We start from the raw sequence: 23,214 nt of genomic DNA on the forward strand, positions 1-23,214 counted from the left end.
TGGTCAATGTTTGATGAGAGTATCAGGGAAACTGCAGAACTGTTTTGATAAGTTAATCGCTCAGACACGTTCTATTTAATTTGAACACTATTTTATTGTTCTTTCGCAAGAGTTCTGAGAAAATAAGAAATAAGGTTAGGTAAGCATTCAGTTTATTTACGTTAGGCACAGGTACCCATTTGCAAATGCCAAACCAGCAGAGATAGAAGGAAAAAGAATCCATCTACTTTTAAAATGTCTGCTTTTAAAGCATCTAGCTAGAGATGAAGAACAGAAGAATATAAACAGCTGGGGTAGAATGATCAGACAAATGTGTGTTTTTTGCCACAATGGAACCAAATGTATTTGAATACATTCAATTTAATTTTTTCCATGTCCATGTTAGTTTTTATTAAGTTGTTTGAAACAAAAATATGCATGGCTGCTTATTAGATTTTTTTCCATGCCAAAGATGAATGTTTCCTGGTGGTTCTTAGGCTACAGAAGTGGACTTTCAACAAGGTTTTAACCAAAGATTCCTGGGTAAGCTTAACAGTCATGGAATAAGAGGAGAGGTCCTCTTGTGGATCAGGAATTTATTAAATAGCAGGAAGTAGGAATAAGTGGACAGTTCTCCAAATGGAGCGATGTCAAAAGTTGGGACCTCCACTGCCAAAGGATCAGTATGGGACCTGTAGTTTTTAACTTGTTCATAAACAATCTAGAGTTAGGGGTGAGCAGTGAGGTGGTCAGGTTTGCTGGTGATTATAAACTGTTCAGGGCGTTGAAACAAGAGATTGCAAAGAGTTCCAATAAACTCTCTGCAAACCTAAGTGATGGGTGGTAAACCAGTGAATGCAATTCAATGGAAACAAGTATAAAGTGATGCATGTCAGTGCAAAAAGATCTCAGTTTCATGTATGTGCTCATGGATTCTGAACTGGCAGTGACTGTCTTCCCAGACCTGCTAGCTGCAGATGTTTTGAGCTTTAAATCCCATCAACCATCCAGCATGGCCAGGGTGGCTGGGACTGATGAGAGCCATAGTCCAAAGCAGCTGGATGGACCTTCGGTGATATAGACCTTCAGTGTCCTTGTTTTGGTTTTGAACAGGGAGTTGTTTCTAAAACACATTTGAAAGTGAAGTTCCGCAGTTTACCTTCTGTTTTGGACACATGGAAATTGCCTCTGAGAATCTCATGCAGTCTGTTCAGCTCTTGTTCCATGTAAATAACAGTTTGATTGTGCCCGTTTAAATCATTCTTGATCCTAAAATAATACTAGGTAGAGACAGTTGCCACTTTCAGATGCTTAGAAGGGAGAGGTCTGAAAGTGTCTTGGAGAGGGACAGCAGGTTCTGCTTCTGTCCTTTGCATTCCATCACATGTCTACAACGTATATGCAAGTGGAGGCACAGAGCTGGTGTATGGTGGAGCAAAAGAGTGTGGTGGAACCTATGGCCATGATTCTGCCCTGCCATATTTATTGAACACCCAGAGCCCAACCCAAAAAAGGACTGCTGTGGTGGAATAGTTAGATTGGGCAAAGACGATAATCCCTTGGATGCCACTCTGCATGTCCGGTGTGCCCTGCAAGGCATGGAATAGTTCTAGGATCAACCTGTATTCCACCCTGGGGTTCCTTGAGGACATGGTGGTATGCAAACTTAATAAAGGCACACATTTTTAATGAAAGCTCCATTTGTCTAGCTAATGCCTAGCTAGACAGAATTTTCTTGCTAACACCCTGTGAGAGTAATTAAGCATGTCAAGGCACACAATTTCCTTGAGTCTTCAGGCTCAAGATACGCCAGTGCTAATATTGCACAGAAAAGCCTTTGTTGCACAGATTAAAGCTCCTTGGATGGAAGCCTCTTGGATAGTGGGAACTGCTTTCCTTGCGACAAAGTAGTTTTCATAGTAACCAAGCTCATCAAGCATGCTTGCTTCATAATAAAGGCATAAAGGAGAACCGTGAGGAAGCAAGCCAAGTTGTTGAAAGCAAAACTAAATACTAGATAAATGTCCCACCAAGAGGAAGTGATTGCAAGAACAAGCAATTATAAGTGAGTGTGAATAGTGACTTATTTTTTAAATGATGAAAAGCTGTTCTGCCCATTTTTGCATTGTATTGCATTGTCCATTAATTGCTACGGACACACATGGTCACAGATAAGTCTCAGAACTATCACCTAGAGTACCCTTTAAGTACCACCCAGCTCTCCAGCAGTTAACTGTGCCTGGCAATATATAATTAGCCATGTTGAACAAAGATCACAGTATTTGTGGATGGAACCTCTCCAAGCATATCAACCTCAGTCTCAATTGGAAATAACTGGAAATTAAATAGCAGTAGTGATAAGACTGTTTCCTGGACACATCTTGTACTGTTTCCAAGGGGTAATCTAAATGTACCCTCCATACATTTAAAGCACATGGCTTTCCCAAAGAATCATGGAAACTATAGTTTACCCCTCAGTGAGCTACAGTTCCCACCACCCTTAACAAAAAAACAGTCCCCAGATTTCTTTGGGTGAAGGTATAAGCTTTAAATGTGCCTTGAAAACAAGGCCCGCTGAGAACAGAGAAGATACTTAAATTTTGCCAGGGATTTCTTTATTTCATACCATTTCCTGGAAAGAAGCTTTAGTTTGACCTCAAAGCTGGTGGTTCTGTCACTGCCCAGAGAATGGGGATGGCAATTTCTGTGCATTTGTAAGTAGTAACTTGAAATAACTTTGACATGTGAATGAGGTAGTAAATCAAAGGGTAAGCGCCAGGCATGCTAATGAGATTATAAAAATTGCAAAGCAAGAGTGACGGCAAAGGAGTGTGTGGGGTCTTGTGTAATGAGCAAAACTTTTTTGCCCAAGAGGCCATAGGCCACTAGAAAAAGGAGCTCTGAAAATGAATGTCATAGTAACATTTCCCTCCTCACGACTTTATCTTTGCATTACTTGCAGGAGATACCCACTCCACCTCCCAGTCCTTTGGTTCTTGGCAAAAATCCCTGCAGTTTTTGGTAATAACATATTTAAAGGAACAAGCCTCAATATAACTGTTGTGATTCTAACTTTTGTGAACCAATGCGCAAAATACCAGGAAGCCTTTTCAAACTGGGTGGTAGCTTTTGGCGGGTGAGGTTTATTTCCACCAGCATACATGGTATAGTGTACTTCCTGCTTCTACATTTGTTTTTTGTTCGTTTATAGCTCTCTTTTAATAAAAAAAAACAACCACAAAAACTCAGGGACTTTCCAATAAATAAACAAGACAGACTCTCCTCTCAGGCTTACAGTCCAGAAAGGAAAGGAAAAGGGGGTCGGGAGCATGGAGGGAGAAAAGCAAACTCAGGAATCAGTACCTAAGGTCACAGTTGGGATGGAAAGAGTTCAGGTAGCCTGAACTGGAATGGCAGCCACTAGGTGAGAGCTGAAGGAGAGAGCAAAAGGCTGCTGGCCAATAGAACATTGTTGCTTCTCTTTTCTGCCTCTGTGCTCCACCATGATGGAATGGGTGTTGGTAAATATATTCTTTGCTGTGCAGGCATTGGTCTCTCCTTTTGCTATGATTACAGAATCATAGAATTGCAGAGTTGGAAGGGACCCTTACGATCATCAAGTCCAACCTCTGGCAATGCAGGAATCTCAACTAAAGCATCCATGAAAGATGGCCATCCAACCTCTGCTTAAAACCGTCCAAGGAAGGAGGGTTGACTACTTTCCGAGAGAGTCCGTTCCACTGTCAAACAGCTTTTACTGTCAGAAAGTTCTTCCTGATGTTCAGTTGGAATCCCTTTCTTGTAACTTGGGATACATTGGTTTGGATCCTACCATCCAGAGCAGGAGAAACAAACTTGCTTCATCTTCCCTGTGACATCCCTTTAGATATTTGAAGATAGCTACCGTATCTCCTCTCAGTCTCCTCTTTGCCAGACTAAACATACCAGCTCCCTCAACCGTTCCTCATAAGGCTTGGTTCCCAGACCCTTGATCATCTTGATTGCCCTTCTCTGCACATGTTCCAGCTTGTATATCTCACTGAGCCCATGGAAAACAGGCAAGTCAATGGGCTGTATGTAACTAGGTTCTGCTCAGAGAAGGCCCATTTAAGTTAACTGAGCTATGCTAGTTCTGTTTGTTAATTTCAAGGGATCTGCTAAGTATGACTAACACTGTCTACAATCCACGATGACCCAAAGAAGCAGAAGACCTTGGAACTTTCAAGGATGGTAGAGCCATCAGACCAAAGGTCTTGGGACAGGAATGTAGAATTTGTTTGAAGCATTACTAAAGACCATCTGTGTGATATTTCTGTTGGTATATGTCAGTACGAGGCTGCATGGCTGGCAAATATTCAGACAAGTAGGTGTTTGCATGACTTATGAATGATGTTTCTGCTGTTCTGGACAATGATGCAGTGCTGTTTTATGATGTCTGGCACCCTAAGCCATTTTCATAAGGGGGAAAGAATAGCAAGAATGGTCCCACAACCCCCAATTCCACTGTGGCCAAGATCCAAATGGCAATAGCATTTGTTCTGTGTGCCTAAGAGGGTCTTGGGCTTGTACTCATTGAATAGTAGCCATTCATGCCACATGCAAAGGCACTTTTGGCCCTAGAAGGACTTTCTAAGACAGTTTCATATGCATTCCAAATGCAGGATGGAGGGGGTCTGCCCTTCAAAGAAAAACTTCACAAATCAAGCTTGCCCAAAGTAATTTTTAGCTATTCCAGGCCAGGTGTATAGCTTTATTGAAAACATTTGGAGTCTACATATACTTCCTGCCGAGACTTCCGGGTCAGCGCAAACGACGAATGGCGGAGTTACTCTGATCGGAGGAACGGGCTCCGTGGAAATTGGGTCTTCCCGCCGCGGCGAAGGCGGGGGCCCGCTAGAAATCCAAGGCGGAGAAGCCTGGGAACGTGGGGTTCGGCAGAGCACCAAGAGCGCCTCACCTACTCACGAGGAAACCCCTTTTCGGGGCTCCAGAGTGAAGTGGGGTGAGCAGCGCGGTGCTGTGAACCGATCACTATTTCCATGGAGGGAAGCCGCGCAGCCATCGCTGGAGAGCGCTGACTTTTTCCTGATGAGATTTGGACTCTAAATCAAGTACCCGTGAGTAAAAACGGAGAATTGGATCAAGAAACTTGTAAAATTTATGAATTAGGCACAAGCGGGAAGGTTTAAACAGGAAGTCCGCCTTCCGCTTTTTGTATATAGACTGAAGCAAAGACCTTGCAAACTAACAGCCTGGAAAATTGCTTTAAAGTTGGAAATTTCCTGCATCTACAACTAATAAAACCCCCCTTGAAAGCAGGAGAAAAAGGGGGGGGGGGATTTGACTGTTTAATCCTGCAGGAGGAGAGTAAAGGAATTTAAGTTTCCATCGTCCCAAACCTGGGGACGGGGTGTCGGGACAGAAATTGTTTGAGATGTCCATTGATTGAAAGTGGAGTGCTTTGACAGATAGTATTAAAAAAGAAGAGAAACAAATTAACTTCAACGCCACCTTCTGCATTTCTGTATTTTAAAGATACAAAGTATTTGAAAATCGAAAGGATTTGAAATCGAAAGTAATTTCCTTTGTTGGATACATTTTAAAAATGGATACAAAAAGAAACTGTGTCCCCTAGAGGGAGCTTGTCAGTTTGTTGTTGTAGCTCACAGCTGCAAGATTTGGATCGTGGGACCTGCCATTTGACCTTGAGCAGAAATGTGTTGGAAGGAAGGTTTAGTGTCTGCCCTTGGCTTGCTGAAGCAGCTGCATGAAAAAATGAATTTGATGCATGAAAAATTGGATTTGATGAGCGCTGTGGCTAGTGAATATGATTTAACAGGGAATAAGGATAAAGAAGTTATACAGCGACCAACTCAAGAATCTGGTTTGATAAGGCAGGTCCAAGGGCAGATGAAGAAGGAAGAGGCAGTGATTCCCCCTCAAACAACACGAATGGAGAGATCCAAAGTCCAGCAGGAACAAAAGTTACTGATTGAACTTGGAGTGTGTTGGGAAGTGTTTGAAGTTAAGGAAGTTCTCAACTCTAGTGGGACTATGAAACAGGCGAACAACTATCTTTTGGATAAATACTTTTTGGATTACAAAGATGACGACAGGGAGTGGGACTGGGGGGAAGGGACTTGCCTGATGAAGGAAAATGGAAATTATTACTGGATGGAACCCTCCGGAGACCCACTCCCCAAGAAGCTAACAATAGACAAAGAAGTGCGCAAGCACAAACAAGGACAAGAAAATGTGCAGAGGGGGCCAAGAAGAGACTTAAGGGCCTCGGACATAAGAACACCAGATTGATGGACTCGATGTAATGGACAGAAAGGACTGACATGACCCGATACCAGGAAGAAGGGACGCTGGATAAAAACTAGAGATATCAAGGGAAATTCTTTTGTTAATTTTGGAATTAGTGTAATATTAATGAAAAATTAGGGAACATGCTGGAAAGGAACCAAATTGGCTTTAGCAGAAAAGATTTAAGGAGATATGAATGAATATAATGTAAATTTTGAAATTTTAAGATTTTTAAGATAAGATAAGGTTTAAAAAGATTAAGGTAAATTGAATAACAGATTATATTAAAAGATGGAAAGGCAATGTTGAATTAATTGATAAGATAGATTGTGAAGATTAATAATTTAAATTAAAATTGAGAAACATGGGAAGAATTTGCTGAAATAACGAATTAAACTAGAATACAAAAAGGGAGGTGTGAGGAGGTTCAAGAAATAAGCAAATGGAAAGTTGTAAATTTGAGATTTGTATTTTTCTGTTTTCTTTTTTTGGTTTTTTCTTTTTGTTTTACTTTTTGTTGTATTTTTCTGATTTTTTCTGTTTTGTTTTTGTTTTTGTATTGATGAAATTCTGAATAAATATCATTTTAAAAAAAATACATATACTTCCTGCCTTACTTCTTGTGTTAGCGTGCATATCTAATAATAAAAGGTAAAATAAAATAAAAGGTAAAATATCTAATAATATTGGTTTTTTTGTTTTATTTTGATGTAATAATCATAAATAAATAAGAATAAAAATGTACACCCCCACCACTGAGACCATTCCACTGTAACTATCCAACCTCCCAAAATTTGGACACCTCTTGCAATGGTTTGACTCCTTTCCATTTTAACAATACAAATATCTTCAATATCTCCTCAAAATCATTTCTCCTGTGTATTCCCCATCTTACCTTAATGGCACATGTTAATTTATCATTAATAGCTACCGTATATTCCACACCTTTTTATACCATTCTTCCATTTTATATTCTGCTTTCCCCTTCCACTTCCTAGCTATCATAATTTGTGCAGCTGTCAATAAGTTTGTGAGCAAGTCCTTCATAGCCTGCGAACCTTCCACCCCATTGTAAATTGATAATAATGTTACCTCTGGACTTCTCGTCAGCTTTAACCCAGAGATTTTTGTTATCTCCTTGAACACCTTTTGCCACCACACGTGAACATAATTCCTGGTTTCCTGGCATCTCCTCCAACATAACACCAAATATTCCTCATTTATTTGATTTAATCTGACTGGTGTTAAATACCATCTCCAAACTGATTTATAATAATTTTTATTCTTTTATATTGTTTTAAAGCTGCTCATGAGAGCAGTTATAGACCACACAGCAAGGCTCTCTTTCCTCCATACTGTCAGGGTATGTTTCTTATCATGGGTGTAGAACAAAGTTTTTGAGTTGTCAGGTTTTTATCTTTATGGCATCCGTGCACCTGTTGTTTATGAATTGATTCTGTTGAGTCTGTAAAAAGCCAAGGTCACAGATCTGAGATATAGCTGGGCTTCTAGGCAGTTTTTCATTCATCTTTCTTCATTCGTCTTTTGTTGTTCTTCAGTTATGCCTCTACGTTTTGAAGCTTTTGACTGTCACTGGGGACCCAGTGATGCAGTAACTATGTTCTTAAGCAGCTGAACCTCAGTAAACAACTACTGATGAACTTTGCTGCTTCTTTTGTGTGTTTGATTGGACACAGCACTGGATTTTCTTCGCCTACTGTCCATGTCTGGGTACTCTGTTGTTTTTTCATGCCCATAAACTGGAGATGTTTACCCAGGCATGGAGCCAGGGTGGTAACTGGATTTTGCACCAGCCCAGACACGTCATATCTGAGCAGATATTTCACTGCTATTATTGAAAAGTGGATAGGTGCAAGAAAAGTGAGACTTCAAGGGGGAGGGGGGAATAGACCTGTGCTTTTTAACTTGTTCATAAATGACCTAGAGTTAGGGGTAAGCTGTGAGGTGGCCAGGTTTCCTGTTCATACTAAATTGTTCAGGGTCTAAAAGAGACTGTGAAGAGTTCCAAAAGGAACTCTCCAAACTGAGTGAGTGGGCAGTAAAATGGCAAATGCTGATCGATGTAAACAAGTGTAAAGTGATGCACCTTAGCTCCATTTTCAGCCATTGACATCTCCAGGTAGGTCTGGGACTCTCCTGTTTGAAACCCTGGAGAGTTGCAGGGCTGTCAGTGTGGACAGTAGTGAGCAAGATGGACCAATGGTCTGGTCTGCCTGTAAGGCAGCTTCTTATCTTCTTCAACTTTCTCAAAGCAAACATAATGTAATTCTCTTCAACAGAGAAAGAATTCCCTTGAGATTTTCCCAAAGTAATTTCAATTACGAGTGAATGTTTCTTTCTTTGTCACGTGAAAATAAATGAAAACACAGACAGGAGGATAGAAAAAGGTTTTGTTTTTTTTAAGTACACTGAAGTCTCCATCAGCTCTTACACTAACACAAAGGCACTGTGGGAGGAATAAACAAAATAACACAGAGTGCAGTCATTACAGACAATGTGGTTGCCAATGTGGTTTGGCACCTGTCTGATGCTAGTAGCTCAAGTCAAAGGCAAGCAAATGTGTGTAACAAAAAAGGGAAAAGGCTAGAACACCGTCACACTTGGTCTACCAAGTCTTTAAGTCCTGGGCCTTAAAGTGTATAGCCAAGATTATTATTTTTTTTAAAAAATGTTCAATGTTGCCCCCACATTTTACAATTCAAGCTGATTACAGACAGTGTACAGCCCATGGTAAACTTGTGCCAACCTAACCCCTGCTACTGGCAGTAACAATTGCTTTTGTTTTTGCCAAAATAATACTCTCCAGCACTGGAAGTTAACACACAGCGACTGTGTACTTGAAGGCTATAATTACTCCCAATGACCAGGACAGATAGAACTATCCATCGGAAAGCAGGAACTTGCAATATCACCAACTGATGCAAAACAAGAATAAAATGTTTATTTGGAGGAGTTAAGCAGAGCTAATGTAAGCCAAGGCTGTCCTAGCACCTCTAGGATAAATTATGCAATGCTTTTGCCATAGGTTGTTCAATGAAAGTGCTTAATGCTTCACCATTAGAGAAAGAATTAAAGCTTTTCTTTGGCCACAATCCACTTATTGTAACGGAATCTCATTTGATCCCAGTGAGACTATCCTAGAGTAAATGGACTGTTGAGCTATAAGCCAGGTTTGTATTGTGGTCTTTATTAAAAGCATAAGTATTCCTAAACAAGGCTTTGGCACTTCAATAACTAGTATTTAAAAACAAACATACGCCAGCTATAACTGCACGAAAACTGCCTTGCTAGAGAGCTGTCAGGTTTTGCCCCCGATTCACAAATATAAGCCACGTGTCCAACTATCATAATCATCTAGGCCAAGCTAGAGACGACTGCCAAGGTAATGGCGCCTGGAAATTCAACAGGAGAATCCAGAATCAGGGACAAACTAAATGTGATGAGTAGGAACTCCTACGTTTTTGAAGTGTTAGCAGCAGTTGCAGTGGCCCAATTTGGATCAGAGCCACTACACTGGGAAGTATTTCAAACCCTTTCCCCCATCCTATTTTTCCAGTTAAAACCCCCATCCCACATAACTGGGCAAAGCATACAGGCAGCATGTGTGAATCTGTACATTTCGCCCAGGAGGGCTAATTGTGGTAGAGGGGGAAAATCAGAAAAACTGCACAAAAGAAATGTGCTTTTTTTAATCCCATGGTCTCAATCCAATCCCTCCTTGCTGCAATTGTAATTGTTTTTAATTGGGAGATCCTATGCAAACGTCTAATGCATCTTGTCTAATTTCCTTGCTGTTCCCATCTGTAGCTGCCAACATAAATCAATCTGCAATAAAGCATATGCGGTATTTTGATGCTAGCTACCATAATGCTAGAACGAGCTTTTTGACGGCGCCTGTTAATTTCCTTAGGGTTCCCACAAAAGAATTTCCCAATGGAGTGCAAGTTTCTCGCAGCCTACTGCAGTTTTCAAAATAATTGCAAGAGAATTAAAAAATTGCCCTGCATCTACCGATTAGTTGCAGTTCTTGTCCAAATATACATCACAAGGAGAGCTGAAAATAGCTTTTCAGCGGCACAAGGGGGGGTGGGAGATAAGTAAGCAAATATCCTCAGAGTCTGTTGAAAAGCTCTCTACATCCATGAACAATGAAATAATGAAAATAAAATCTAATACTGTACAGGGCTATCGCAAAAATACAGACTCAGGGAGGCAATCAGTCACAGAGAACTTTTTCTTAAGTGAAGGCACCATGCAGGCTACAAGCATAACTTTGAGTTTTCTTATTTACTATGATAAATTAATGCCTGCAGGGAATAAGCAGATAGTCAACATGAAATGTGCTTTATTTCAGTTGCTGTACATTAAAAAGAGTACTGACTTCAAAGGCTAGTTTAGAAACAAGCAGGTCATTGTGGTATATACAGGTGGGGCTTCCTTGCAGGTTCCAGTTCCGTTCTGCCTTGCCATCACCTCTGAGCCTTGTCAGCGTGTGCCTGGCAGGGCACTAACATGGAGAGAGAAACAATCCCTGCCCACAGAAACCTACACCCTAAAGTCAGACCCACAGTGTTCGTTGGCCATCAAGTTCTGAAAATCTGAAGACCCATTTGACGCAACATATAAAGATTTTCCTGCGGGGCTGCTTGATATCTCAGTGACATCTATGCCGATATCTGGAGTTGGAGAGTAAAGCCAATGGTGTTTTCGTGGAGGGGAAGTGATTGCTTTTATCTTCACACTGCAGTGATGCCATGGGCTTCTGTTTCCTGTGGGGGCAAAAAAACCCCCCAAATTTAATATGTTGCCAAGGGTTCTCCCTAGCGAAAGGAATGCACGCAGCAGATAGCTAGCTCTTTATTGTCAAAGCTGACACTTTTACAGTAGTTTCCATGGCTATGAATACTGCTCCCTCCACCGCACGTACACCAACCTAGTGTCTCTGCAGCTATTCCCAAGTCTGCACTCTATAGAGCAGTTGTAGCAACAAGGACGCATGCCCCTTCCACCAGCTTATGTATCTTCCTCCTGTGGGCTGTGCACATGCAGTCGGAGACTATGCCTGCTTGGAAGCTGCCTCTGCTCTTCTCATTTCAGTTCTCTCCTCGTTCTGGGAGACAGTGGTGCAGGAGAGGGCGGGGAAGCACCCGGCCCTTTCACTTGCCTGACCTGCCTCTTCCTCCAGTGCCCTACCCTCCAGCTCTGAAGCTTCCCCTGCCTCTGAACTCTTGCCCCCTGGCTGGTACAGTTCCCCACAAATCACTGTCCCCCTCTCCCAAGTCAGACTCCAGCCCCCTTCCCCTGCTGCACACACATCAGTGTCCTGCCAGTCCCTGACATATATTTGATGCAATACATCCAACATCAGCTTTATGCACAAAAGGACCAACTCAGCTCCAAACAATCAAGTCCAGGAGGTGGGGAGATGGCTTGTTCGAGATGGGGCTGTGTTCCCCTGGAAGGAGAAGGTTCCTAGCTTGGTGGTCCTCCTAGATCCAACACTAGGGAACTGGAAGCTCAGGTGGCCTCGGGGGCTAGGAGTGCCTTTTACCCAGCTATGGCTGGTTTGCCAGCTACAAACCCTGTTAGTCATGGGTCAAATGACGATCTAACATAAGGTTACCAGATTTTTTTCAATGAATCCGGGGACACTTCATTGAAATGAGTCGGAATGATAGGATTTTGTCAGGGGACTGATCTGTAAATCTGGGAACTGTCCCCGGGAAATGGGGACGTCTGGTAACCTTAATCTAACAGCACTGCTGGAAATTAATTTTAAAATGGTATCTGATCATAAAAAGAAGTCAACAGGCAGTGCAGACCGTATTATGTTTACACAATAGGAATGACTTTCCTGTCATTGACCAAGTTCTTTTTTGAGAGCTGACTTAATATTTCTGTAAAATATTAACCTGATGTTCCAGGCATGTGTGCCAGGCAGTGTCAAAAGTGTGCTTCGCTGGACCACCTGCTTGCTTTTACAACCTCATTTTAAAACACTAGATGGCATTAGTCTGCCAAAGGACTGTTTTGATTGGTAACACAATAAAAAAAAATGCACACGCCACAAACACCCAATCATAGCATATATTGTGCTTAAGTGCACAAAAGTAACTGCAAGGAGGAAGTATACCTTCTGTTTATTTATATTAAGTCTTTGGGTGACCTGACACTAATTCGGTCACATCAGGGCTTCAGTGTAAATTAAGATAACAAAGATGTTGCAATTCTGGGTGGCAACCATGTGAGATTCAACCATGACATTTATGTACAAAATTAAGACTGATATGACACATACATAAAGTCTTATTGATTGCAAAGAACTAGGACTTGGGAGAACCAGGTTCAAATCCCCACTCCATCATGAACCTCAGTGAGTTACCTCGGGCCCATCCCTCTCTCAGCCTCAACTACCCTCTCTCAGCCTTAACTACCTCACAGAGTTGTTGTGAGAAAAGGTAATATATAAATGTAATCAAGAAATAAATAGAAAATTATTTGAAAATGCAGTTCTTCCAGTATATCCATGAACTGGGTGCAGGTTGAAGGAGTATATTGATTAATGTTGAGTGGCCGGACAGAAAGTCATTGGGATCCGTGGATTACTTCAGTGTAAACGGTTGCAGAATGCTCTCATCAGAGTACGAATATGGAGCTTCTTTGCTGATTTAAAAAAGTACATTCTGTCTCAAAACGCCCCTCGAACTTGATTCATACAATTCTACAAAAACTCTCTTGTTTAAAACTATGGAAACAAAATGCTGTTAAAAAAAAAAAAGCCAGGGAAGCAAGGAAAAAAGAAATTTTGGGTGCTATATCAAAGAAAGAAAATGAATTAGGAAAAAACCCCAAATAAACAATCAATGAAACAGGCAATAAAATATTACAATCACAGTATTCAATGATAATCAATGAAGAAATAACATGGGAAGTTAAAAAAATTAAACAGAAATTCTTTGAGCATGCAAACAAACCTGGAAAATTGTTAGCATTGCAATTAAGGAGAAATCAACAGATGAATGATATAGGTAAAATTAATTCCAATGGGAAAGTTTTAGATAAAACAAAAGAAATAAGGGAAGTCTTTTAAAAATATTTTCAGAATTTATACAAAAGAAGAAATGAAAATGCAATCAACATACAGGAATATATAAAAAAGAGTCATCTGCCAAAGATAAAACAAGAAGAGATAATATTTTTAAATACACAAATAACAGATCAAGAAATCCCCGAGGCAATAAATCAAATAAAGGTGGACAAATCGCCAGGACCAGATGGATTATCAGCAAAGTATTATAAAAAAATTTAAAGAACAGCTTGTAAATCCAATGAAAGACATAATGAATGAAGTATTAACAGACAGGGAAATTCCAGAAACATGGAAGGAAGCTTATATTACTTTGATTCCAAAACAAGATACAGATTTGACCTTGGTCAAAAACTATAGACCCATTTCATTATTGAACAATGATTATAAGATATTTGCTAATATTTTAGCTAATAGATTGAAAAAGGTCTTAAATGTTTATATACATCCAGACCAAGTGGGATTCCTTCCAGGTAGGCAGATGAAAGATAATATAAGAAATATCTTAAATGTAATAGAGTATTTAGAAGTAAGAAATGAGAAAAAAGCAGCAATAATGTTTATAGATGCAGAAAAAGCATTTGATAATATATCTTGGGATTTTATAAAGAAAGTGATGGAAGAAATGGAATATGGAGAAAAAGTTATAAAAGGGATACAAGCTGTATATACAGAACAGAGTGCAAAACTAATTATTAACCAGGTGATAACGAACCAATTCAAAATAGAAAAAGGAACGAGACAAGGATGTCCGTTATCACCTTTATTATTCATTCTGGTCCTGGAGGTTTTGAGCAGAAACATAAGAGCAGACAAGCAGATGTGGGAATAAAAACGGGGGGGGGGGGGAATGAATTTAAGTTGAAAGCATTTGCAGATGACTTGGTAATCACAGTTGAGGAACCAAAACTATGTCTCCCTAAGGCTTTAGAAAAAATACAAGAGTTTGGGCGAGTGGCAGGATTTAAATTAAATAAAGGAAAGACAAAAATACTAACAAAAAATATGACAGAACTGGAAAAAGGGAATTGCAGGAGAGTATAAAAGTAGAAATTCACAAAAAGTCAAATATTTAGGAATCTGGCTTACTAATAAAAACTTAAATTTATATAAAGCCAACTATGAGAAAGTTTGGAATAAGATTAAGAAAGATTTGGAAATTTGGAACAGAATGAATCTCTCCTTGATGGGAAGGATAGCGGAAATAAAGATGAATGCACTACCTGCGGCAATAATTATATTGGCACAAACTTGGAAGACAGAAGAAATACGAACGAAAGAACAATGGCAAGGGAAACTTATGTAATATGCAGAACTGGCAAAACTAACAGAAAAAGTACATGAAAAGGACAACAAAGGCTATAAAAGAGAATGGGAACCATTTACAACATATATGAAGAGACAACATAAAGAAATGGACTCATTGGCAGGGTTTGAGTAAACAATCACAACTGTATACAACAAAAAATAAGACTATATGTATTGGGGAAATTTTGGGGAAACAATACACAGGGTGAACAATATGGAAATAAAACAAAATGCGAGTATGAGGGAAGTCCAGGGGAGAAGGGTAGAAATATGAAAATTGTTAAAGATATATTGTTAGAATAAGTATACATGGAAAAATCAATAAAAAATAATTATAAAAAACCCTATGGAAACAATCCAGATAAATAACCCAGTTGTTTACACTTTTAGCCCCATCAGTTTCAACAAGAGAGGAATATACATGTTTCTCTGCCACTAGGTATGATGGAACAAAAGTGGATTAAATTAATTGGCTCATGCTCTAGTTGTCACCCATTAATGCTATATAAATCCCACCCAATGTTGGAAAAATAAATGAAGGCATGTAAGCAGATTGTACACCTACTGTTGTCTGCTTAAAACAAGCAGGGAAAATATTCTCTATTCCCCCTTTGAGACAAATTAAAGTTTTGGTGGCAGGGATTGAAACTATCAGGATTTTCAGGTAAAGGCTGAAATGAGGCAGCTGTCAGCAAACTTACCTGAACAGTCTTCTGAAGGAAAAAGTCATAATAGAATTGTACTAAGATTCTTCTTCTTCTTCCTCCTCCTCCTCCTCCTCCGCTTCTTCTTCCTCTTCTTCTTCTGCCTCTTCCTCCTCCTGTGCTGCCTCTGTTTCCTTATTTATATAAAGGAGAGAACATTCAAATATGGGAAGGGAAAGAAGCAACTACTGAAACAGTAGATTAAATAAAAAAAAAATTTCCTTCCAGTAGCACCTTAAAGACCAACTAAGTTAGTTCTTGGTATGAGCTTTCGTGTGCATGCAACTTAGTTGGTCTTTAAGGTGCTACTGGAAGGAAAAAAAAATTTTTTTTGTTTTGACTATGGCAGACCAACACGGCTACCTATCTGTAAGTAGATTAAATGTGAGATGCATATTGCTCCCTCAAAAAATGGGAGAAAGCACCTTATACTGCAATGCAAAGTCTGCTACAATTTTAAAGGTGCGTGGGCAGAACGTGGTCTCCTGCTCACAGATCCTTCTATAAAAGGTGGGCTATTTTTCTGACATAAATCATGTGTAATTCTCCGAGAAGGAAAAGCTCAATTTGGAGGTGGGGTGCATACTCCATTTGCAGCCATACTGTGTTGCTAGAACATTTCATTTTTCTAAATAGAAATACAAGCTTTTATAAAAGCTTAATGCAGCTGAATGTTGAATTCTTTACTACATTAACGCATGCAGACAAGCCACATTAGATTTAATGATTAATGATCAAAGAGCAGAAGCGTAATTCAGCCAAACTGATAAACTCAACAGTTTATGCCTTCTTTCTCTAGTGTCTGGGTGTGTGTGAGGCAGAAAGAGTGTATACATCTTAGTGGGTGTATGTGGCTACAAATCAGAATAATATTGTTCAAGTTAGATTCTGATCTACTGTTTTTTTCTTATCTGTTAGAAGGAAACAATAGCAAAAGCTATTCTAGAGTAAGGTTACCAGATATTTTTCAATGAATCCAGGGACACTTTTCAACTTCCTACTAAATAGATGGATTTTGTCGGGGGACTGATTTGTAAATCCGGGGACTGTCCCCAGGAAACAGGGACGCATGGTAACTTTATTCTAGAACCTACTTTCCCTATTCAGAAGGCAGTATTTGACTATTATCTACACACCACACATAATCTAGCCTACATGTCTTTGTTCTTCCATCACCTAGCAAATTAATGAAAAGGGCAAGTTGTGCTATTGTGTTGCTCCTATTCATTTCCACAGCATTCACATAGATTAATGCGTGGGCATTTGTGGTAGATTCTGCCCCATAGTGCACTGGTAGTCCTAGCATGAAATATCACTGAGGCATTGTCTACATCAGAGTGTCCTGCATACTCAATGTGCTGCTGAAGCACACAACTGAAAGGGAACCAGTTTACCCAATTTACCCTGCCTCCATTTTCTTCCCTTTCCTCTGTTGTTTTATTACACAGTTTTTTCTAGATTGTAAACCATTTTGGACAGGGACGCATTCTCTCATTCTTTATAAAGTTTCATGTGCATGGACGGTGTTATATAAATAAGAATGACCATAATGAGGAAAGAGCAGAGTATTAAATTGTGTGGCACCTTCTGCATTTTTCCACCAAGAGAATTCCATCATCCCCTCAGTGATATAAGAATAGGATGCACCAAAACATTGTTATTCAAGTTATGTGTCCAAACTCACAAGTAGTTTTTTGTGGCCTAATCTAAGGTTAAGTCCCATGAAGAGTGCATCCAATACCAACATATGACAATATTCCACGTAGGAAAGCTGGGCATGTATGCCCTCATCTCCCTCCCCAGTTTAAGCCCTTCCTCTTGTCACACCATTTCTCTGCTCTAAATTCCTTCCTCCATAAGCAATTTTGGTTTGAAAAGACGAGAAGATGAAGAAGTAGGTCACTGTTGCTTGCATTATAGCACAGAACTTGCAGGGTGCCCCTAACAATGTCGTTAGCAATCCTCTTGCACCAACCCTAGAATACCAATTTTATCTTAACAGCAGCATTAAGTCTGCAGTGGACTAGGAGGAAAAAATGAATCCAGAAAATAAAAAAAGGCAGAAGATGCATGCAGATGCATTGCCTAGGTATAAAACAATATTTGATTTTCACAAAAAAATTATGGTTAAGATTTGTAACGAAAACCCCAGGAAATAACCTCAATTGGTTTTAATAGTAAACACATACAACACACAAGGCAGGAGTTGGCTGAGAAGCTCCAAGCCAGAGGTTTGTTCCTTTAAGGAAAGTCTGGTGCAAGAGGGATAAAAGGTCTCCACTGAGCTTCAGGCCCAGCAGGTTGTCTGTTTGGAGCTATCCAAGGTCCTTCAATTTAGCCTAAAGCTACCTGCTACCTGACTGATTGACAAAGCTACACCTATGTCTCTGATGTGCCCTGTGCAGGTGTGTGCAAGCAGGCATGAATGTCCACATAGTTACATAGGTGCACCAAGTGCTGCCTGGGTACATCAGTTCAAGCACATGCCATTTTGCTCTGAGAAAATGGTTAGAATGAATTCCTTGGTCCCAGAAGTTAAAGAGGCCCAGACATAAATATTCTTTGCTAGATGCCAGTCATAACTTGGTTTTGTGATTTAGCTTGGGGAAAGAGGGTTGTCAAGCAATGCTTCACATTAGTCAGCAAGCAGACAAATCAAAGTGCAGACTACAAGAAGGTTTTGAGCATACTTCTGTCACTGGCTGTTCTTCGCCTTCTTCCTGCAAATGAGAAAAACCATCCCTTAAAACAGACTAATAAAAAAGATCAGATAACAACCAATGACAAAAAAAATACTATTGAGAAAGACTAGGATCTATTATACAGGAGGGTCTATACACGTTTGTTCAGAAGAAAGTCATACTACTGTGTTTATTCTCAGATAAATATGCATTGGGTTACACCCTAAAGAACGCTGCAAGGCATATGTTCCTTTCCCCCCTTTATCTTAAGCACACAAAGCAGGGCTGAATCAAAAATTAACTGAAGATAACCTTCTGGCACTTTTTTTTCAGCTGCTCCTGATCTGTTGGGGAATTCCAGTCCTCCCCTAGAAAACGCTTGGCAAATATTTGACCATTTCACTCTCCATGGATTTTGGGTGCAACTATAAATCAAGCTAATATACTGTTCAGTGTCATTTTAACACTGTTACAAAGGAAGAAATTGGTTTTGACCTTATTCCTTCCCATTCTCCTTTCTTCACCCAACAATATAAACAAACAACATAATTTTATTCAACATTGAGTGAGCCAAAAATCTCCCAGAAGAGTATTCTGTGAGGGGGGGAGAAATGTGTTGGAGAATTTCAACCCCCCGCCCCCGGACATTTGGCAAAACTCCCTTACCTGCCCAATTTTGCCTCCCCCAAATAGCCCATTTTGGTTCAGCCCCAAAATAAAAGTTAGAAGAGGAATGGCAGGGGAATGACAGCAAAGCAGAATTTTTTCACCTCTCTCGATGGCCCTCACAAAACAGTGAAGTGCCCAGCTCTTGCAGCATTCTTTTTCCACCAATGAGAAGAAGGTCTGGGCAGCATGAAAACACCACATAATAAATGCCCAACGTCTTAATGAAAACACTTATATTCAGTGGTGTCTGTATCAATAATCACCAATGGCCGTGGAAAGGATAGATGTTTAAGAAACCTTTAAGATCTGACTCCCCAGTGAATAACTTTACATCCAGAAAAAAGCACCTGTCTGGGACTTTGGGATTTTGTTGCTGGCAAAAGATACAGAACATCTGTGACAGCCATTCAAAGAAGACAGGTGCAATTGAGAATACTGACACACACACAACCCGAGATCCCTCCTTCTGCATACATGTGCATCATAACCATTTTGACTCTGCATTTATCCATTCCATGGCCCCTGCAGGGTCAAACCATCAAAAAGAGTTCTTTTACAAGTCTGTTAATATGCAGAATCATCCTTTTCACTCGCAGAAATTACATGTTTGCTGCATTTCTATTACAGTGGAATTCAGAGTCATCTCCATGTTGTCTTATTTCTCTAATGAGGTAGCAGCTGCTGCTCATAGTTTTCATTCCTCTCCAAGCATGCGGGCAGATACACTAAAAGCGACACTTCAGAATCAGCTGCTGGTGCCTGACTATAAACGTTTCTGTGAGGGGAAGCCGATTGTTACTCAGCAGAAAAGCAGCTGTGGATGGTTAAGCAGCAGGAGAATGCCGCCGATGCCCTGCTGGGGAACCTGTCGCCCTCCAGCTGTTGGTCCTCACAGCCACCCGAATGAATGCAATCCTTATGCAAAATTTAGAAGTGTAGAAGTGCAACCTGCAACAAAATGTTATAATGTTTCCTCTTCAGGATTCCAACCACTCCATTCCATTACTCCCTCCCCACTAAGGTTTTCTCTTCTGCCCTCACCCCCAGGAGTGAGTCAATTGTCCCTGGCTACTGAGCATTGGGCTGTTCCCCCCCTCCTCATGATTTTAGGAAAACTTTTGCAAATCTCAGAGCTCACCCCATAAGCTTGCCAATACCTCCCTCTCACATGTTGGTAGTGCTGCTTTGGCTGCAAAAGCAACGGATGGCACTCAGAGCCTGGATATCAGAGATGTGAAGGACGCTTTGAACAAAAATGGCAAGCAGGAAAAAAAGAAAAGGAAATGACCTGTTCTTCTGTTGGCACTTCAGCAGAATCAGCTTCTGCATCCTCTTCTGCGTTTGCCTCATTCTCCTCAGTTCCTTCTGTCTTTTCAATCTCCTGGCAACGGAGCAAAAAAGAAAAACACAAGTAACATCGCAGAAGAGAAAATCAATTTAAACCAAAGAAATCTAGGGTGGTATTCAACCAACATGTCCTGCCAGTGCAAGGATTTCTGGTCCTGCAGTTAGATTTCCCCCACTGCTCCCTTCATGTACACCCTCCCCAAATCTGCTTCAGATGTTTGGGAGAACCCCCAGAACAGATTTAAGGGGTGTGCAGGGGCAGGAGGGGGAATATTCTGTTGCACATGCAGAAATCCTTGCTGATGGAAAATTCACATACTGCTACTCTGGATTCATTCTTCACCTCTGAAATGCATTTGGCAAATCTCATGTAATTGTACTCGCTGGATCATTGTTAACTTTCTCTTTTAAAAGTCAAGCTATTTTCCTGCGTTTTTTAAGCAGAAATGTTGCGGCAAGTTCAAAACGTTTAGCTCTCATGGGTCATGCTGTTCCTTCCGTATTAGGGATGGGGACGCTGCAGCCATCCAGATGTTGTTGGACTCCAAGATGGCCAAGGGTCATGATGGGAGCTGCAGTCCAACAACATCTGCAGGGTTGGCAAAGGCAAAGGCAAAGGCAGGGTTGGCATCAGCAAAGGCTGATGCGATGGCCAGCCAGGCAATCTGAGTCATGCTGGGGAATTGTTGGCACTCACACAGAGTTTCTGGGAGATGGCAACATGGCTTCCAAAAAAGCACTTAAGTGATTGTTGTTATACAGAAAGATATATTTTTTTAAAAAAATGCATTACTTCTTCAGTTTTCTGCTCTTCTGCTGAAACTTCACCATTTGGCACAGTCGGTATCTCCTCGGTAATCCTTCCCTCCTGTGATAAAGAATTCAAACAATATTCAGAAGTGGAGAGGGCAAGTACTCTGTTTGAATGTTTCACTTAGGGCTTATGTATTGTTGCTTACTTTGAATGTCATTATCTGTCTAGGTTTGTCAGGGTCTTGTGTCATTGCCATGTGAGTTGTTGATTGAGGAACTGAGACTGACATGGGAGAGGCTGCAGAGTGGTTTATTGAGCTTGCATATTTGATTTTGGTGTGTTCACTAGGTAACAGTGTGTTTGAGTAGACCTGAGTGGAAAGTATTTTAGCTGTCAATAAACGGTTAATTGTGTTGGTGATTACATAGTGGGCTGAGAATATAACTATATTTGTTTCTTTTTCATCGTATGAGTGACTGGGAATGTTGTAGGGTGGGAAAAGTGAATTTCCGCCCTCTTTTCCTTAGCTGACAATTGCGTGTTTAAAAATTGAGGAAATAATATTTTTATTTTGTTTTGTAATTTTATTCTACTGCTTAGATTATATTTTGTTAATTATGTTTTGAATGTGTAATTTTCATTGTAATTCTGTAATTGATTGTCATGTGTAATATTTTATTCTGATACTTAAAAGGATGCCCTGTACTGTTGTCAATTGTGGTGTTTTATACTGTGATATTTCACCCCTAGTATTTTCTGTATTTGATCGTTATTGATGAAGCTGTTTTAAACTGTTTAGAGATTCTGCCCCACTCCAAATACATGGTATATAGAAGCAAACAAAACAAGTAAGTTGTTTGAGGGGGGGTTAGTGCAGGCATGATCTTTAGGGTCCCCTCCCAGCCCATGATTTCATACCTCTCAAGTGGGATTCTGCAGAAAAAGCAGGCTTCTAAAGTGGTTCAATAATTTAATGACTTTGGCCAAGTCTGTTGACTATCGGTTGTAAACAAAGACATTTATCACAAAGACACCACGAGCCTCTAGCAACAGCGGCACATGACAGGGAGCAACAACAGCACCATCATCGTGTCCACCAGCAGGGGGGCAAGGCAAGGGGAGCTCTAGGTTGGTGGCTTCACACACCTGCAGGCCACCAGAAACCCTGCTGACCTCACCAACACCTCACCATATCCCTGTCCTGGTAAGTGGCAGAGCCAGTCTGCTTCTCCCCTCATGTACCCCTGCTGGCCTCTACTGACCTTTGCTCCAAGGAAGTCATATGCAAAGTACACACTGAGATCTCTTGCTGCTTGGAGATTGGTGTGCTTCCATATGCTTCCATATGCTGTTATTTTCTACCATAATGAATATATCTTTCTTAAAAATAATAATCATAAAGCTGATTATAAGCAAGTACAGTGGTACCTCGGGTTAAGTACTTAATTCGTTCCGGAGGTCCGTTCTTAACCTGAAACTGTTCTTAACCTGAAGCACTACTTTAGCTAATGGGGCCTCCTGCTGCTGCTGCACCGCCGGAGCAGGATTTCTGTTCTCATCCTGAAGCAAAGTTCTTAACCCAAGGTATTATTTCTGGGTTAGCGGAGTCTATAACCTGAAGCGTATGTAACCTGAAGCGTATGTAACCCGAGGTACCACTGTAATAATATCAATCCGTAAGATACAGTGGTACCTTGGTCCTTGAACATAATCCGTTCCGGGAGCTCATGCAACTTCCGAAATGTTTGAAAACCAAGGCGTGGCTTCCGATTGGCTGCAGGAGCTTCCTGCACTCAAGCAGAAGCTGCGTCAGGCGTTCAGCTACCAAAAAATGTTAGAAAACTGGAACACTTCTGGGTTTGTGACATTCGGGAGCCAATTTGTTTGTCAACTAAGCTGTTTGAGAACCAAGCTTCCACTGTACTTTAATGTTATAGCATTTTGAGTGGCTGCCTCTTCTGTGGCTACTGATCTTATCACTTTAAATAGGTCTCCAAAACTTTCATAGTATTTTTTTTTAACAACTTATCTCATTGTGTATTATGACATGGACAAAGTGAAGGTGCATTGCTGTGCATTAATAGACCAAAATCAAGAATCTTGACAACAGAGATGTCACTCCATCCTTTCAGCACAGCCAGCTGCCCCACAAGGCCACTCTAGTTTCAAATTACATATTTGCATTAAAAGGAGGGGGGAAATCTTCCTCTAACTTAGTACACCAGCTTGGTGACATATCAGATTACTTCTCAGGCAGTCACCAGGAGCTCTTACAACTTCTTTTTCTAGTCTCCTTTCCCTCTGTACATCTTACAACATGTTTTGTCATTCTCCCTTTAAAGTATGCCATGCTTT

General features: G+C 40.5%; 2 protein-coding genes across 5 annotated transcripts in view; both read right to left on the bottom strand.

Annotated features, from left to right (window-relative positions):
- The window catches only part of B3GALT5 (beta-1,3-galactosyltransferase 5), a 132,287-nt gene that overhangs the window by 14,056 nt on the left and 95,017 nt on the right, over window positions 1-23,214 (bottom strand). The gene's annotated exons all lie outside the window — the stretch shown is intronic.
- SH3BGR (SH3 domain binding glutamate rich protein) overlaps window positions 8,685-23,214 on the bottom strand; it is a 32,138-nt gene continuing 17,608 nt past the window's right edge. For 2 of the 4 annotated variants that reach the window (XM_083608817.1, XM_083608815.1), the window contains exons 4-8: window positions 20,899-20,973; window positions 20,047-20,139; window positions 18,099-18,128; window positions 15,406-15,542; window positions 8,685-11,071 (exon numbers count right to left, since the gene is read on the bottom strand). In XM_083608817.1, the coding sequence (XP_083464943.1) occupies window positions 15,447-15,542; window positions 18,099-18,128; window positions 20,047-20,139; window positions 20,899-20,973 (294 nt within the window). In that variant the 3' untranslated portion in view covers window positions 8,685-11,071; window positions 15,406-15,446. Of the gene's footprint in view, window positions 11,079-15,405; window positions 15,543-18,098; window positions 18,129-20,046; window positions 20,140-20,898; window positions 20,974-23,214 lie in introns of all 4 variants that reach the window. The other 2 variants (XM_083608816.1, XM_083608814.1) reach the window with 1 other exon arrangement.

Source organism: Podarcis filfolensis (genome assembly GCF_964270895.1).
Source record: "Podarcis filfolensis genome assembly, chromosome: 4".
Classification (NCBI taxonomy): Eukaryota; Metazoa; Chordata; class Lepidosauria; order Squamata; family Lacertidae; genus Podarcis; species Podarcis filfolensis.